Raw genomic sequence first — 14,655 nt, 5'->3', positions numbered from 1 at the left:
AAGCATGAATTACTTCATAATTTCAAAACAAAAACAAAACCTAAAAAATAAACTCTGTAACTAATCACCAGTTGTCCCCATGGCCTGAAGGAGCTACTGTGTTCTAGAGATTAAGAAAGACTCAACATTTAGGCTGGCATGGCGGCTCTCACACCTGTAATCCCAGCAGTCTGGGAGGCTGAGGTGGGAGGATCACTTGATGCCAGGACGTGGAGACCAGCCTGGGCAACACAGCAGAAAAAAAAAGAGAGAGAGAAAGAGAAAGAGAGAGAGAGAGACTCAATGTTTTGAGGAGAAGGAAAATCATTTGTGGATGATTTTCAGCCAGGTAAAACTTCCTGCCTATAATTTTTCTTTTCCTACATTTTCTCTCTGATCCTTAGTTTCTCATCTGGTTAAATACTTAAGCAAAAGGCCTTTTTTTTCTTCTTCTTTTTTTTTTTTTTGCTCAGGCTGGAGTGCAGTAGTGCAACCTCCATCTCCCAGGTTCAAGAGATTCTCCTGCCTCAGCCTCCCGAGCAGCTGGGATTACAGGCATGCACCATCACACCCAGCTATCTTTTGTATTTTTAGTAGAGATGAGGTTTCATCATGTTGGCCAGGCTGGTCTCGAACTCCTGACCTCAGGTGATCCGCCTGTCTGCTGAGATTACAGACGTGAGTCACCACGCCCAGCCCAAAAGAGCATTTTTTTTTGCCTGAAATCTGCCTCTAGCTTGCTATGTTTCCAGACACATACACAGGTGCCTGCCACCCAGTCTTCCTCAAAGAAATAAAAATACACATGCACGGTTTAAGGACAAGTAAAGAGGACCAGTGTCGTGAGGTGGGAGAGGGCAGGGTTCACAGGATATCCTAGGTACGTTCTGGTATAGGGGGGCATAAGGGGGTGTGAGTATCCCCCAGGCCAAGTGAGGACTTTGGGAATCCTCAGAATTAAAACATGGAACAGCTCAGCTGAAATGACCCAGCCGATTCCACTGGCCTTCGCTGTCAGAGCTGCCTAGTCTTCATGCTTTCTCACTCTACACATGGAAAGCTGTCACCTCTTCTCCGAGAAAAGCAAGCCTTGTTTGTTTCCAGCAGACTTGGCAGATTCCCAGGCCAAGATTCAGCAGGCTGGCTAAGGGTTCAAAGAGCTATATTGGAGCTGACTCTAAACTTGGAGTTAATCTAAGCCTCACCCTGCAGTGCTCAGCAGAGATGAGCCAGAAGTGGGAGAGATGGGGCTGGGCGCAGTGGCTCACCCAGCATTTTGGGAAGCCCAGGAGGGCAGATCACCTGAAGTCAGGAGTTCGAGACCAGCCTGGCCAACATGGTGAAACCCTGTCTCTATTAAAAATGCAAAAATTAGCCAGGCATGGTGGTGGGTGCCTGTAATCCCAGCTACTCGGGAGGCTGAGGCAGGAGAATCGCTTGAACCTGGGAGTTGGAGGTTGCAGTGAGCCGGGATTGTGCCACTGCACTCCAGCCTGGGCGATACAGTGAGACTCTGTCTCAAATAATAATAATAAAAAAAAATAAGTGGGGGAGACGGGTGCACCCACAGCACAGAAGGAGTCTTCCTTAGGCTGCATGGGTCTGGAACAATCTCAGTGCTCCTAGGGAGAAAGAGGAGATGTCAGAAATGCCTCCTCCTGGCCAGGGAGGGAGCGGGTTAGGAGGTGGCAGGAAGGAGGAACTCCCAGCACCCACTATGCATCCAAGAGCTGTTCTCCATGTTATTGGCTTTATTTGCTGACCTGGAATCAGCTTAAGTTGGAAGCTATTACCTGTTTGAAAACCACCCAAAACCAACCTTTTGCAGATGAGGAAACTGAGGGCCAGAGATGGGAAGTACCTTTGCCTACTTGTTCCTTAGAGAGTAGGTACCAGGCAGGCTGGCAGGAACCCCTGTGAGTGATTTCTCCCCCGGTCCCAGCTCTGTGCCTATTGAGTGGTTCCAGTGGCTGGATGCAGCCCAACCTGGTTGCTGGGTATCTTTCTGTGGCCAGATCACGAATTTGAATATCTAACATTTCCCTGCCAAGGCGTTTTGTTTTTAAGAACAAAACCGTCCCCAAAACTCTCACTGCAGATTTTAAACCCAGCTGCTACAACAGAATAGAGGTACTGATTTTTCCACAATAACTGTTAACAACCTTTGAAACGAAAAACTGTGCCTTGACAAGGGCTGTAATTACTAAGCGTCTTTCTCCTAAGGTCACTTTTGCGATCAGGATTTTGAGCTTACCCCGATTTGTCCCTCCTCTCTCTGCTTGACTCCCCATAGCACACAGAACAAAGCCCAAGCTCCCCTCCAGCACAGCTGGCGGCATGGGCTTTGGAGTCAAACAAGCCTAGCTCGATATCCTGACCCAATCATGTACCTAGTCTTGGGCCAGTTGGGGTTAAGCCCTCTGAGCCTCTGTTTGCTCAGCTGAGAAGATAGGAGAGGATTCTTTGTGTTGCTGTGAAGATTAGAACCACGTGGCATATAAGAGCTCAAAAACAGCTGGAGCTGTAACCCATTGACAGATGACCGGATTAAGAGAATGTGGACTATACACACCATGGAATAGTATTCAGCCTTAAAAAGGAAGGCAGTTCTGGCCCCTGCTACAACATGGGTGAACCTTGAAGGCATGATGCTAAGTGAAAGAAACTAGTCACAAAAGGACAAATACTGCATGCTTCCACTTTTATGAGGTTCCTAGAGGAGTCAAAATCATACAGACAGAAAGTAGAATGGTGGCTGCCAGACACTGGGAGGAGGGGAGATGAGGAGTTAGTGTTTAATGGGCGAAGGGCTTCAGTTGGGAAGATGAAAAAGTTCTGGAGGTGGATGTGGTGATGGCTGCACAACGATGTACATGTGCTTAATGCCACAGAGCTGCACACTTACAAATAGGTAACACGGTCAATTTTACATTACATGTATTTTACCACAATTAAAAATATTTTAGGCCATGTGCAATAGCTCACACCTGTAATCCTAGAGCTTTGGGAGGCCAAGGCATGTGGATCACCTGAGCCCAGGAGTTTGAAACCAGCCTGGTTAACATGGTGAAACCCTGTCTCTATATATTCATGCCTGTAATCCCAGCACTTTGGGAGGCCGAGGCAGGTGGATCACAAGGTCAGGAGTTCGAGACCAGTCTGGCCAATATGGTGAAACCCCATCTCTACTGAAAATACAAAAACAACAACAACAACCAACAACAACCAAAAACAAAAAAACTAGCCGGGTGTGGTGGCATGCACCATAGTCCCAGCTACTCGAGAGGCTGAGGCAGGAGAATCGCTTGAACCTAGGAGGCGGAGGTTGCAGTGAGCTGAGATTGTGCCACTGTACTCCAGCTTGGGCAACAGAGGGAGACTCCGTCTCAAATAAAATAAAATGAAAATAAAAAATACACACACAAAAAGTTAGCCAGGTGTGGGGGCATGCACCTGTAGTCTCAGCTACTCAGGAGGCTGACATGGGAAGATCATCTGGGCTTGGAGAGGTCGAGGCTGCAGTGAGCTATGATCACACCACTGCACTCCAGCCTGAGTGACAGAGCGAGATCCTGTCTCAAAAAAAATTTTTTTTTAATGGGCTAAATACCATATGAGGACACAAGGAGAAGAGGACTACCCACAAGCCAAGGAGAGAGGCCTCAAGAGAAACCAACTCTACAAATACCCTGATCTTGAACTTCCAGCTTCTAAAACTGTAAGACTGTGAATTTCTGTTGTTGAAGCTGCCCAGTCTGTTGAGCTACCTAGCCTTTGTTATGGCAGGCCCAGCAAAATAATATGCCCTCTACACCACACGCCATACCCATAGTCTCCCCATTGAGACTATCTCACACTAATGAAGGACCTTGTGCTTTCATTCAGGCCAAAGGAAGCTCATGGATTCCCACACACCAGGCTGTGGCACAGTAGCGCCCAGGCCTCCCCGTAGGATGTGGGATGCAACATGCTGAGGTCTCTTTAAAATGCCGCTGAGCTTTTGGTGAGTGAGTCCAGTTATTGCCTGAATCGCAAAGCTCCTTTCACAAAGATGCTGTCTCATCAATGAAAATAATTGTTGGAGAAGAGTTACTCGTTGAATCGAAACTGGGATGGTTGTGGTCTTGCTGGAAATGGTCCCTCCTAAGAGGAGCAGAGGTGGAGGCTGGGAGAGGAACGTGGGAGACGCTCTCACATTCCTGATTAATTAATTCCTTCCATTCCGCTCTCTCTGGAGTGTGCAGGAAACATCTTTTATTCTCTCTGGATAATGCCCCCAAGTGGATGCATAGCAGAAGCCTCCCACAGAAGAAGGCAGTTGCAGGCGGGCACCAGGCCAGGTGACGTTGACTCCTGATGCTGCTCTCAGTGAATTCCAGTTAACGGTGGCAGGGATGCCCCAATACACGTATCAGCCACGTCTGGGGGCATCTTTGAAAGGCATCTTCGTGGCACGTGTATTGATACCTAGAAACTTCTCAGATTCTTCAGAGCACACGTGGGGCCTGTTGCAGGACTCTTAGACCCCGGTGCCATAATCACCAGCCTTTCAACCAGAGAACCAGAAGGGGTAGCTCTACCTGAGCACTGAGCCCCAAAACTCTGCAATTGCAGAGACACCAGAGAAGCCATCCCCTCAGGGTACAACATCCCCCGGCCCTTCACCACCCAAACACACACGGAAATGTGCCATTGCCTGGGAAGGACCAGCTGGGCATGGCAGCCGGTTTTACCTGAGCCCATTTGTAAAATCGTTTCTGACTAATGCCACATAAAATTAAAGGGGACAGTGATAAAGCAAACAAGAAGGAGACAGGAAGGGGAAAGGCAAACACTAATGCTCCCATTGTTGCCCTTGGTGCCACACTTACTGGTTCTTGGAAGTAGAGCTGGTAATCAAATACTGGGTTGGCTTTGATACTCTCCAAAGGGGACACGTTGGGATTTGCCGGTATGAAGGGAGTGTTCAAACTGGCCACCGCCCTACAGAAATAAGAGGCAGCAAGACATAGCCCCTGTAAGAAGACAGTCTTGCAAGAGCCAGAAAGGACTTTGCAGTTCAAAACTGAAGCTCAGAGTGGGAACATTCTATGCACAAGGTCATATAATGGGAGAATGGGATCAGAACTCAGGATTTTTGATTCCTAGTCCAGTGGTTTTTTTCCCACTAAACTGCAGTATATCTCACCAACTTGCCTTAGACACATAGGTACACACACACACACACACACTACACAAACTATAGCAACCCTGAATAGAATATGGAGACACAAATCTCTCTCTAGTTTTAAAATATGCATTCATTTTTTTCCTCCCTTTATTCATTCATTGTGTCTCCTCTGGATTGAGCATAATTCTATGGTATATACTAGGGGAGAGAAAATGTAAAATGAATAAAATATTGTTTCTATCCTCAAGCAGCTCGTTACAATTTAATAAGGAAAAACAGAAAAACACACAATGACCTTATGAGATGACTACGATATGAGCCACAGAATAGCACAAAATAGCATGGGAGTTGGAAGGAGATAAGGAATTCCTGAAGTGGGCGTTATGGAGGACCCGGTGGAAAAGGAAGCATTTGAACTTGGCTTTTCAGAATGGGGAGAGTTGGAGAGGGGAACAAGGCCTGGGAAGGGAACAACACAAGGTACCCTGAGCAAATTCTAGAAGGGGGCAAAGCTTGAGGCTGTGTTCAATGGAGCACAGAGTCTGCGTGGCTAGAGGCCAGCCATGGAATGGGATATGCTGGAAAATAACAACAGAAAGGCAGTGGGGAGCCTAGACATGAGGGGCCCTGCCTGTAATTGGAACAGGTGCCGCTTCCTAACATATTAGCTCATTAGGCCCTCTTTTTTTTTATTTTTATATTTATTTATTTATTTATTTATTTATTTATTTATTTATTTATTTTGAGATGGAGTCTCACTCTGTTGCTCAGGCTGGAGTGCAGTGGGCCATCTCGGCTCACTGCAAGCTCCGCCTCCCTTTTTTTTTTTGAGACAGAGTTTCACTCTTGTCGCCCAGGCTGGAGGGCAATGGTACAATCTTGGCTCACTGCAACCTCCACCTCCTGGGTTCAAGCGATTTTCCTGCCTCAGCCTCTGGAGTAGCTGGGATTATAGGTGCATGCCACCATGCCCGGCTAATTTTTGTATTTTTAGTAGAAATGGGGTTTCACCATGTTGGCCAGGCTGGTCTCAAACTCCTGACCTCAGGTGATCCACCCGCCTCAGCCTCCCAAAGTGCTGGGATTATAGGCATGAGCCACCACGCCGAGCTAGGCCCTCTTTTTAATGTGTCACCAGACACTAAAGAGTGAAGACATCACCTTCCCAGATTACCTACTTGTTTTTGAGAAGTTTTCTGGGCTTAAAGATCTGAGGAACAATTCTCACAGGAGTTCAAGTCCAGCCTCCTCCAAATCTTTATTGCCCGAGGCCCAATTACCTCACTCTCTCGGGGTAGAAGAGAGCCATGTACCACACCAGCATGCCTCCCCAGTCATGGCCAATGAACACTGCTTGAGAGAGGCCCTAGAGAAGGAAAAAGAAGGGAGCCGAATGTGGGGAGGCTTCTGGAATGGGGTGCTGAGAGGTTCAGCCCTCAGCCAGCCCCTCGACACCAGGGCCTCCTCCCCTGACCCACAGCAGCTCTCCAAATGCCCACCCTTCAAGTCTCTCCTCCCTCCACCAGCCACAGACCCTCAACCCAAATAGCCGGCCTTTTACATCTGCTTAGGAGACCGAGGCCACAGGCCATGGGTTCCTTCTCCCTTTCTACCCTCTCTCAAATCAAATTTTCTTTCGTTCTTTTCTCCTTTTTCCTCCCTTCTATCTTAAAAGAAGTATAACTTACCTCTTCATGTTCCATGTGCGTCTTTTATCAAATGATTATGCTTCTATCCCCCACAATCCCACTTTTTTGGAAGCTCTCCTCCCTTAAACAACCATTAAAGGCCCAAAGCATCTTTAATCTCTCTCTTTCTGCTGCCAGTACTGACAATGACAACGTCAACTCCCCTTTATGGAACAGCTATAGCCACGTGTCGCTTAACAAGGGGGACACATTCTCAGAAATGTGTCAGGTGGTTTCGTCATACAAACATCACAGAGCGAAACCTAGATGGCAGAGCCTATCCGCACCTCCCTCCACACTGACCCCACTGGCAGCAACCCCAGAGTCACTCTCTTAACAATAAGGGACATGCTTCTAGACAGAAGGCTGTACAGAGTCAGGACTGGGTGGCTACTCTGGGCCATGCCCTGTTCCCTGTCCCCATCACACACAAAAGTTCCAAACCTAATCCCAGGAAACTGAGAATCTGCGGAGGGCAGGGACCATGATATTCTCACGGTCTCTTCCCTGCCGTGTCAGGCACAGCGCCCTGCTGGTGAACCAGAGGTTGGCCTCCTAGATCCTCTCTGACTCCCACATCCAATTAAGAGGCCCTAAGTCCCACAGCTCCACAGTCCTTCTCTGTCCTCCACTGCTGCTGTTCTGCCTGGGCCTGACCCCTCCGTCCATTCTGCCCCTCTGACCTCACTTGGGGGAAGGGGAGGCTGTTATACCATGCAGTCTTGGGAGTGGGAAGTGTACTCTGCAAAAGCGCATTCTCAGCTCACCACTGCTGATTTGCTTTCATTTGGTATCATTGGGTTTGACATTCACGACAATGTCAAATGCAAGCAGGAGGTTTTAGGAGTGTCAGAAGGGATGAAAGTTTAAAGAGCTGAGAAATATTAGGCTATGGGTTATTTTCCAAACTTCTCTACCTGATACTCAAGGCTATCTTCCCTGGTCCCATTCCCTGGAACCTGCCCTTCATTAAAAGACAAATAAATGAGCTCATCTCCATCCTGTTCTCCAAGCAATCCTTGCTCTTTGCCATTTGTTTTTGTGATTTTCCCTGCCCATGCCCACTCTGCTCTAAACTGCCCCAAAATGTGCCCTCCCTGCCCGTGACCTCTGCTCGAAGCTGACGCCTTTTCTTTAATTACCCAGGCCCCAAAGGAATTCTCCAAAGATATCAGTTCAAAATAATGACTTACCAATTTATCCAGGAAGGTTACCATCTCCTAAGAAAGAAGACACACACAGGCAAAATCAGCAACCGCACCCGCCTGCCTCGGCCTTTATGATGGGCTGAACTGCCTCATCCCCAAAACTGCTGTGTTGAAGTCCTACCCCCAGGGCCTCAGAATGGGACTGTTTGTGAAGATACCGCCTTTAAGGAGGTGATTAAGGTAAAATGAGGCCATATGGGTGGGTCCTAATCCAATGGGTCTGGGAGTCCTGGTAAGAAGAGGAGATTATGCCGGGCACAGTCGCTCAAGGCTGTAATCCCAGCACTTTGGGAGGCCGAGGCAGGCAGAACATGAGGTCAAAAGATCAAGATCATCCTGGCCAACATGGTGAAACCCCATCTCTACTAAAAATATAAAAATTAGCTGGGCGTGGTGGCGCATGCCTATAGTCCCAACTACGTGGGAGACTGAGGCAGGAGAATCGCTTGAACCCGGGAGGCAGAGATTGTAGTGAGCCAAGATCATGCCACTGCACTCCAGCCTGGTAACAGAGTGAAACTCCATCTCAAAAAAAACCCAAAACAAAACAAAAATTAGCTGGGCACGGTGGCAGGCGCCTGTAATCCCAGCTACTCAGGAGGCTGAGGCAGGAGAATCGCTTGAACTCAGGAGGCGGAGGTTGCAGTGAGCTGAGATCGCACCACTGCACTCTAGCCTGGGCAACAGAGCAAGACTCCATCTCAAAAAAATAAAGAAAATAAAAATAAAAAAAAAAAGAAGAAGAGATTAGGCTGGGTGCAATGGCTCGCACCTGTAATCCTAGCACTTTGGGAGGCCGAGGCAGGAGGATCCCTTGAGCCCAGAAGTTGAAGACCAACCTGGGCAACATAGGGAGATCCTGTTGCTTATTAAAAAAAAAAAAAAAAAGAAAACAGAAGAGGTGGAGATTAGGACACAGACACGCACAGAGGGACGAGCACGTGAGGACATAGGAAGAAGGTGGCATCTACAAGCCCAGGAGAGGCCTCAGAGAACCAACTGTGCCATTGTTGGTCAGACCTAGGCCAGACCTGTGCAGACTGTGACCAGCATGGAGTTCCTGCTCTAAGACAGGTGTAAGCACCATCCTGGAGAGGGGCCCCTCACTTCAGTGCTGGCAGGGGAGGCCGAGACCTTGATCTTAGACTTCCAGCCTCCAAAACTGTGAGAAAATAAACGTCTATCATTGAAGTGCCTAGTCTGTGGTGCTTTGTTACAGTAGCCAGGCTGAGCAGTGCAGCCGTCCATCATTCATCAGTCTTCATGACATCACCCTTCCCTTCCCAGCATCCTCTCAGGAACCAAGCTGACTCCAAACACACACACAGTGAGCTATTCAGTGTACGCCAATACATATCCCTAACTATCCCATCACCATTGTAAGACAGCAAGCCTGGGCTCTTCCCTGGAGGGGGATGGAAGACAGCTGCCCTGTAAAGCTTGCCCTCGTGCTGCTGCAGGGGAGCAGTGAGAGGCTCATTCCACCCTGGGGATGATGCATTCCTGCCCCCACCACCCACTGTCCTGACACAGAAACTGGCTTCTTTTGCTGAGCATCGTCTTTTGAGGGTTCATTCCCACTGAAGCTTGCACCAGCACGTCATTCCTCTGTATAGCTGAACAGTGTCCCACTGTAGGGATGGACCACATTTTATTTATCCATCCATCAGCTGATGGACATGGGGGTTGTCTCCATTTTTGGCTGTTAGGAATAATGCTGCTGTGAACATTTGTATCTGGGTATTTTTGTGGACACATGTCATTGATTTTCTTGGGTAAATACCTAGCTGTGGATGTACTCATGATTTTTCAAAGGTGGAACAGTAGGATGGGAGCACCATCTTGTTTGTTTTTGGTAAAAGGACCTTCTTCAAGAGACCAGTTCTCCTAAGTGACCCAATGTCCCTGTCTCAAGAATGGATTTTGATGGAAATAAGCAAGGTCCAGGTTAGAGGACAACAGCAGGATAGGGGCTCCTGGGGTCATTGGTGAGACCTTGGTACGACTTTGGGGGAGACACTTGGGATCAGGAGCAGCAGAGTGCAAGAGGCAAAGACTGGAAAACTGAGGAAGGAGGAGCAGCCCTGCCTGGAAATGGAACTTTTACCCATGATTGCTTCTGAGATGCCAAAGCCAGCGCATGAAGCTGGGGGGCACACATGAGGGGGAGGAGCCCCCACAGGGCTGTGACAGAGATGGAGGCTTTTGTAATCCTAGTGTCACCAGCAGCATTACTAGTTCCCCAGCCAACCTGGGGGCTGTTTCCTCCCCTGGGCTCCCCCAGCTTTTGCTTTTGCTCCTGAGCTGTGTGGAGGTTTGGGACCCAGTCTCTCCTCACGGTGGCCTCGGCCTCCCCTGCCAGCACTGAAGTGAGGGGCCCCTCTCCAGGATGGTGCTTACACCTGTCTCAGAGCAGGAACTCCATGCTGGTCACAGTCTGCACAGGTCTGGCCTAGGTCTGGCCAACAATGTCTTTACCAGAATAAAGTGACTTTTTTCAATGCTTTAGATGGTGAGGCCATCGAATGCAGTACTGCAGGCTTTCAACCTGGCTCTACCGGCTGCTGACCTCAGGCAATTACCTTTAACTTCCCATGACTCAGTTTTCTCTTCTATCAGTTGCTTGGAGGAAGACCTGACACACAGTCAATGCTGCATACATGTTGGCTATCATTTGGAAATACTGTTCGACTTTCAGTAGGAATTTATACCCAGAGGCTGTGAAATGATGCTTCCCTAAAATTTGAATGGATACCCCAGCTTCGGGTTTATAGCAACAAAAATCACAGGATGGGGAAGATGTTACCCAAGATTCTTCTTACCTTACATAACACTTCCATGCAATATTCTTCTATTTCTGCAATTAAAAATAAAAGAAACATATTTCATTCACGTTACTTAAAATATATCAACACATCAAAAGGGCCCTTTTGCAAAGAAAACCAAAAACCAAACAACAACAACAAAAACCCACAAAAACTTATTAAATCCTTAGACAGAGGTAGACTCAAGTGTTTGCTTTTGCTTTTGTTGCCTGTGCTTTTGATGTCATATCCATCTGTGAAATCATTGCCAAGACCAATGTCAAACTTTCCCCCTGTGTTTTCTTCTAGAAGCTGTACAGTTTCAGGTCATACATCTAAGCCTTTCATCCATTTTGAGTTGATTTTTGTGTGTGGTGTAAGATAAAGGTCCAATTTCATTCTTTTTCATGTTTCCCCACCACCATTTGTTTGAAGAGAGTGTCCTTTCTCCACTCTGTATTCCTGGTACCCTTGTCAAAGATCAGTTGACCACATACATGTGGATCAACTGCTGGGCTTTCTATTCTGTTCCACTGAAGTATGTCTGTCTTTATGTTTGTATCACACTGTTTGTATCATACTATAGACTTATAATATAGTTTGAAATTGGGAAGTGTGTTTCAAATGCCTCCAGCTTTGTTATTCTTTCTGAAGGTTGCTTTGACTACTTGCAGTCTTTTGTGGGTCCATAAGAACTGTAGAATTGCTGTCTCTATTTCTGTAAAAAATGCCATTGAGATTTTGACAGGGATTGCATTGCATCTGTAGATTACTTTGGGTCATATCGTACCCAAATCAATGGGTAGTATGATTTAAAAAATAATAGCAATTTTAACAATAACAATATTTTAACAATAGCAATTCCAGAAAGCAAAAAGAAAAAGAACAACAAAAATAGGGAAAATACAAGAAAAAATTATCAAAGAAATAATTCATGAAAAGTTACAAGAACTGAAAGATAAATGTACCCCGCAAAGTGGGTCTCTACTAAAAATACAAAAATTAGCCAAGTGTGGTGGCACACATGTGTAATCCCAGCTACTAGGGAGGCTGAGGCAGGAGAATCACTTGAACCCAGGAGGCAGAGGTTGCAGTGAGCTAAGATCACACCATTGTACTCTAGCCTGCGTGACAGAGTGAGACTCCGCCTCAAAAAAAAAAAAAAAAAAAAAGAGGAAGGAAATTGTGAAATTGTGGTGCCGTCTATAACATGGAGGAAACTTCAGGACATTATGCTAAGTGAAAGAAGCCAGACACAAAAGCACAAATACTGTATGATTCCACTTATATGCGGTCTTTAGAGGAGTTAGATTCATAGAGACAGAAAGTAGAACGGGAGTTGCCAGGGGCTGGGGAGAGGAAGAACTGAGGACTGAATACAGCCTTTCAGTTTTGCAAGATGAAGAATGTTCTGGAGATGGATGGTACATTCTACGTCCGCCATCCCCCATGGTCAGTGGGAGATCCCTTGGAGCATGAGCCTTTGGGGCTGCTGTATTCAGAGTGTGGGGGGCAGGGGCATCTGAGGCCCAAAGTGCAGAGACACAGGGCACTGTAGGAGAGGAAAGAGGTGAAGTCAGACTCTCTTAAGGGGAAGGCTACTCCGATCTGGGGCCAGGGAAAGCACCGAGGCATGGAGCGCTCAGGCAGGTAGAAGGCAAGACCAGCACAAGACAGCTGCAAGACAGCGCACCCACCAGGAGGAGCAGACGACTCTCCATAGCCTTTCATGTCCATAGCTAGGACCCGGTAACCCGCCTGGGCCAGAGCAGGGATCTAGAAAACAAACAGGCACACTCCAGCATGGGAGTCCTAGGCGGATACTCCCTCTTTGCTTCCCTCCATCCCCTTCTTCCTGTAAATGGCTCAAACCAAGAGCCACAGGGCACTACCCGGTATCTTTGCCATGGGGCTGAGATGAGCCCATTTATACAGGGCTGCTGTGGACAGTGGTGGGGCTTGTGCACGGGAGAAATGCCACATCTAAGACAGCATCTTCCCTGGCAAAGCTCTTGCAGCTTTCTATACTCATTACAGAGACTTCCCAGCAGGGGGCATGGAGTGTCTTAAAGAAGTCTGCCCTTTTCTAATCTGCAAAAGTGCCTCATGGCCTAGCATAGCCCTGAGGTCTGGAGTCACTCTCCTGCCCCAACCTGGTCACACTTTGGAGACAATGCTTCACTGTCAGGTTTCAGCTTCCTCATGACAGTCCACGTCGGGCCACACCATCTAGACTCCCCCGACCTCACCCTGACCGGTTGCATCTTCCCCAGCTTTCCTCACCTGGTACCTCCAAGAATACCAGCTCTCGGGAAATCCATGGCAGAGGCACACAGCAGGGCCGGAGCCCAGCTCCACAAAATGCAGACGGACCCCAGGCTGTGGAAGGGAAAGAGGAGCGGGCAGCGACCAAGCACTAGGCCCAGTGGACCCAGGCCCCACAGCGTCTGCAGAATGCCAGGGCCACTTCAGTCCTTTGCTGGATTGTGCATGACCCAGATTTCTCAGTGAAAGACCCCAATGTTACATGAAAATGGCTGAGAAGAGGCTCTGGCCAACCTACTCAATAAAAACAGGTGGCTCTTACCATAACCTAAGAATTCTGCAAAGATTATGATGTTGGAAAACAAAATAAAACAAAACAACACACTTCTTCCTCTCTACGAGGCCCCCACACTCTCACAGTTTCTGGTGCTGTTGTGATGTGTTTTCAGTATATTAAACATGGGGCTGAGACTGTGCAGAGCATAATATGCATGGTCATGTGCAGAATATCGTTGCAAGATTTTTCCTTAGTTCAGCTAAAGATGGGGTCCTTGTTCCCAAGGTCATGAAAATATAGGCTCGCAGTTTGAAGCGTGAGTAAAGAGCAGGGTTTTATTAGGTGAAAAGGAAAAAAAACGGGGAACAGGGACTCTCTGCAAGGCCAGAGTTCCCTGCCAGAGCACTTCCCGCCTCGCTGTTGGAATCCCAGTTTCCACGCAGGAAGAGGAGGGGCCAGGCTCCTCCCTGCTGCAAAGGGCAAGAACTTCCTGAGGCTCCACCCCAGTGCACAGGCTGTTTGGAGTTTCTCTGGGGACCCCCTCCCACCTGGCTGTCTCAATACCATCAGTGTTTCATTAAGAGCTGTTTACTTCTTAAATGTGAAATCTGTTCAATCTTTGCCACACCCATAGTCTTTTTGGGGGCTATGGGTGTGGCAGAGACTGTGAAGGCTTGACAAAGTCTGTGTTCCCATCTTCTTCCAGACACAAGGTAGCATCTCGCAGAGCACCTCCCCGTCCTACAGTTGGTGTGGCCCCACAAGTGAGCTCCGGCCAGTGTCTCCCAAGCAGAGGAAAGGTGCTGTATCCAGGGCTCACGAGAACCTCCTGCGCGTGGCCTCCCTCCCTTTGCCTATCTCTGCCTGAATGACATGGGCCTCGAGGAAGGTGGAGGCAGCAGAGAGAAGGAGCCTGGTTGCTTGAATGTCTGTGTGGACAGAGCCCACCGCACTGCACTGTGCTGTAGGCGAGAAATACACTTGGTGTGAAGCCACTGAAAGGGACAGGGTGTTTGTTACAGCCACTAAGCAGCCTTGACTATTATGGTGGGGTCCAGCCAAATGAACCAAATAATCAAAGTGCCTTGTTCTTACCCCAGTTACATATCTCCACTATCCTAAAGGAAATGCAGGAGAACAATCAGAGTCACATTATAGAAATTCATGTGGAACAATTCCACTTGGCTGTATCTTAGATGACTCCAAGCTGTGCCCCACATTGGAAGTTTCTTTTTTGGGCAGTGTGGGGGATATGGTCTCACGT

General features: G+C 47.9%; 1 protein-coding gene across 3 annotated transcripts in view; it reads right to left on the bottom strand.

Annotated features, from left to right (window-relative positions):
- Positions 1–14,655, bottom strand: part of EPHX2 (epoxide hydrolase 2) — an 86,171-nt gene that overhangs the window by 49,726 nt on the left and 21,790 nt on the right. For all 3 annotated transcript variants that reach the window (XM_030817011.1, XM_003272906.4, XM_030817012.1), the window contains exons 7-12: positions 13,133–13,228; positions 12,547–12,625; positions 10,868–10,902; positions 8,031–8,057; positions 6,430–6,515; positions 4,851–4,962 (exon numbers count right to left, since the gene is read on the bottom strand). In XM_030817011.1, the coding sequence (XP_030672871.1) occupies positions 4,851–4,962; positions 6,430–6,515; positions 8,031–8,057; positions 10,868–10,902; positions 12,547–12,625; positions 13,133–13,228 (435 nt within the window). The remainder of the gene's footprint in view (positions 1–4,850; positions 4,963–6,429; positions 6,516–8,030; positions 8,058–10,867; positions 10,903–12,546; positions 12,626–13,132; positions 13,229–14,655) is intronic.

This window comes from Nomascus leucogenys, chromosome 8 (assembly GCF_006542625.1).
Source record: "Nomascus leucogenys isolate Asia chromosome 8, Asia_NLE_v1, whole genome shotgun sequence".
Classification (NCBI taxonomy): domain Eukaryota; kingdom Metazoa; phylum Chordata; class Mammalia; order Primates; family Hylobatidae; genus Nomascus; species Nomascus leucogenys.
This window is presented reverse-complemented; position numbering and strand designations above follow the sequence as displayed.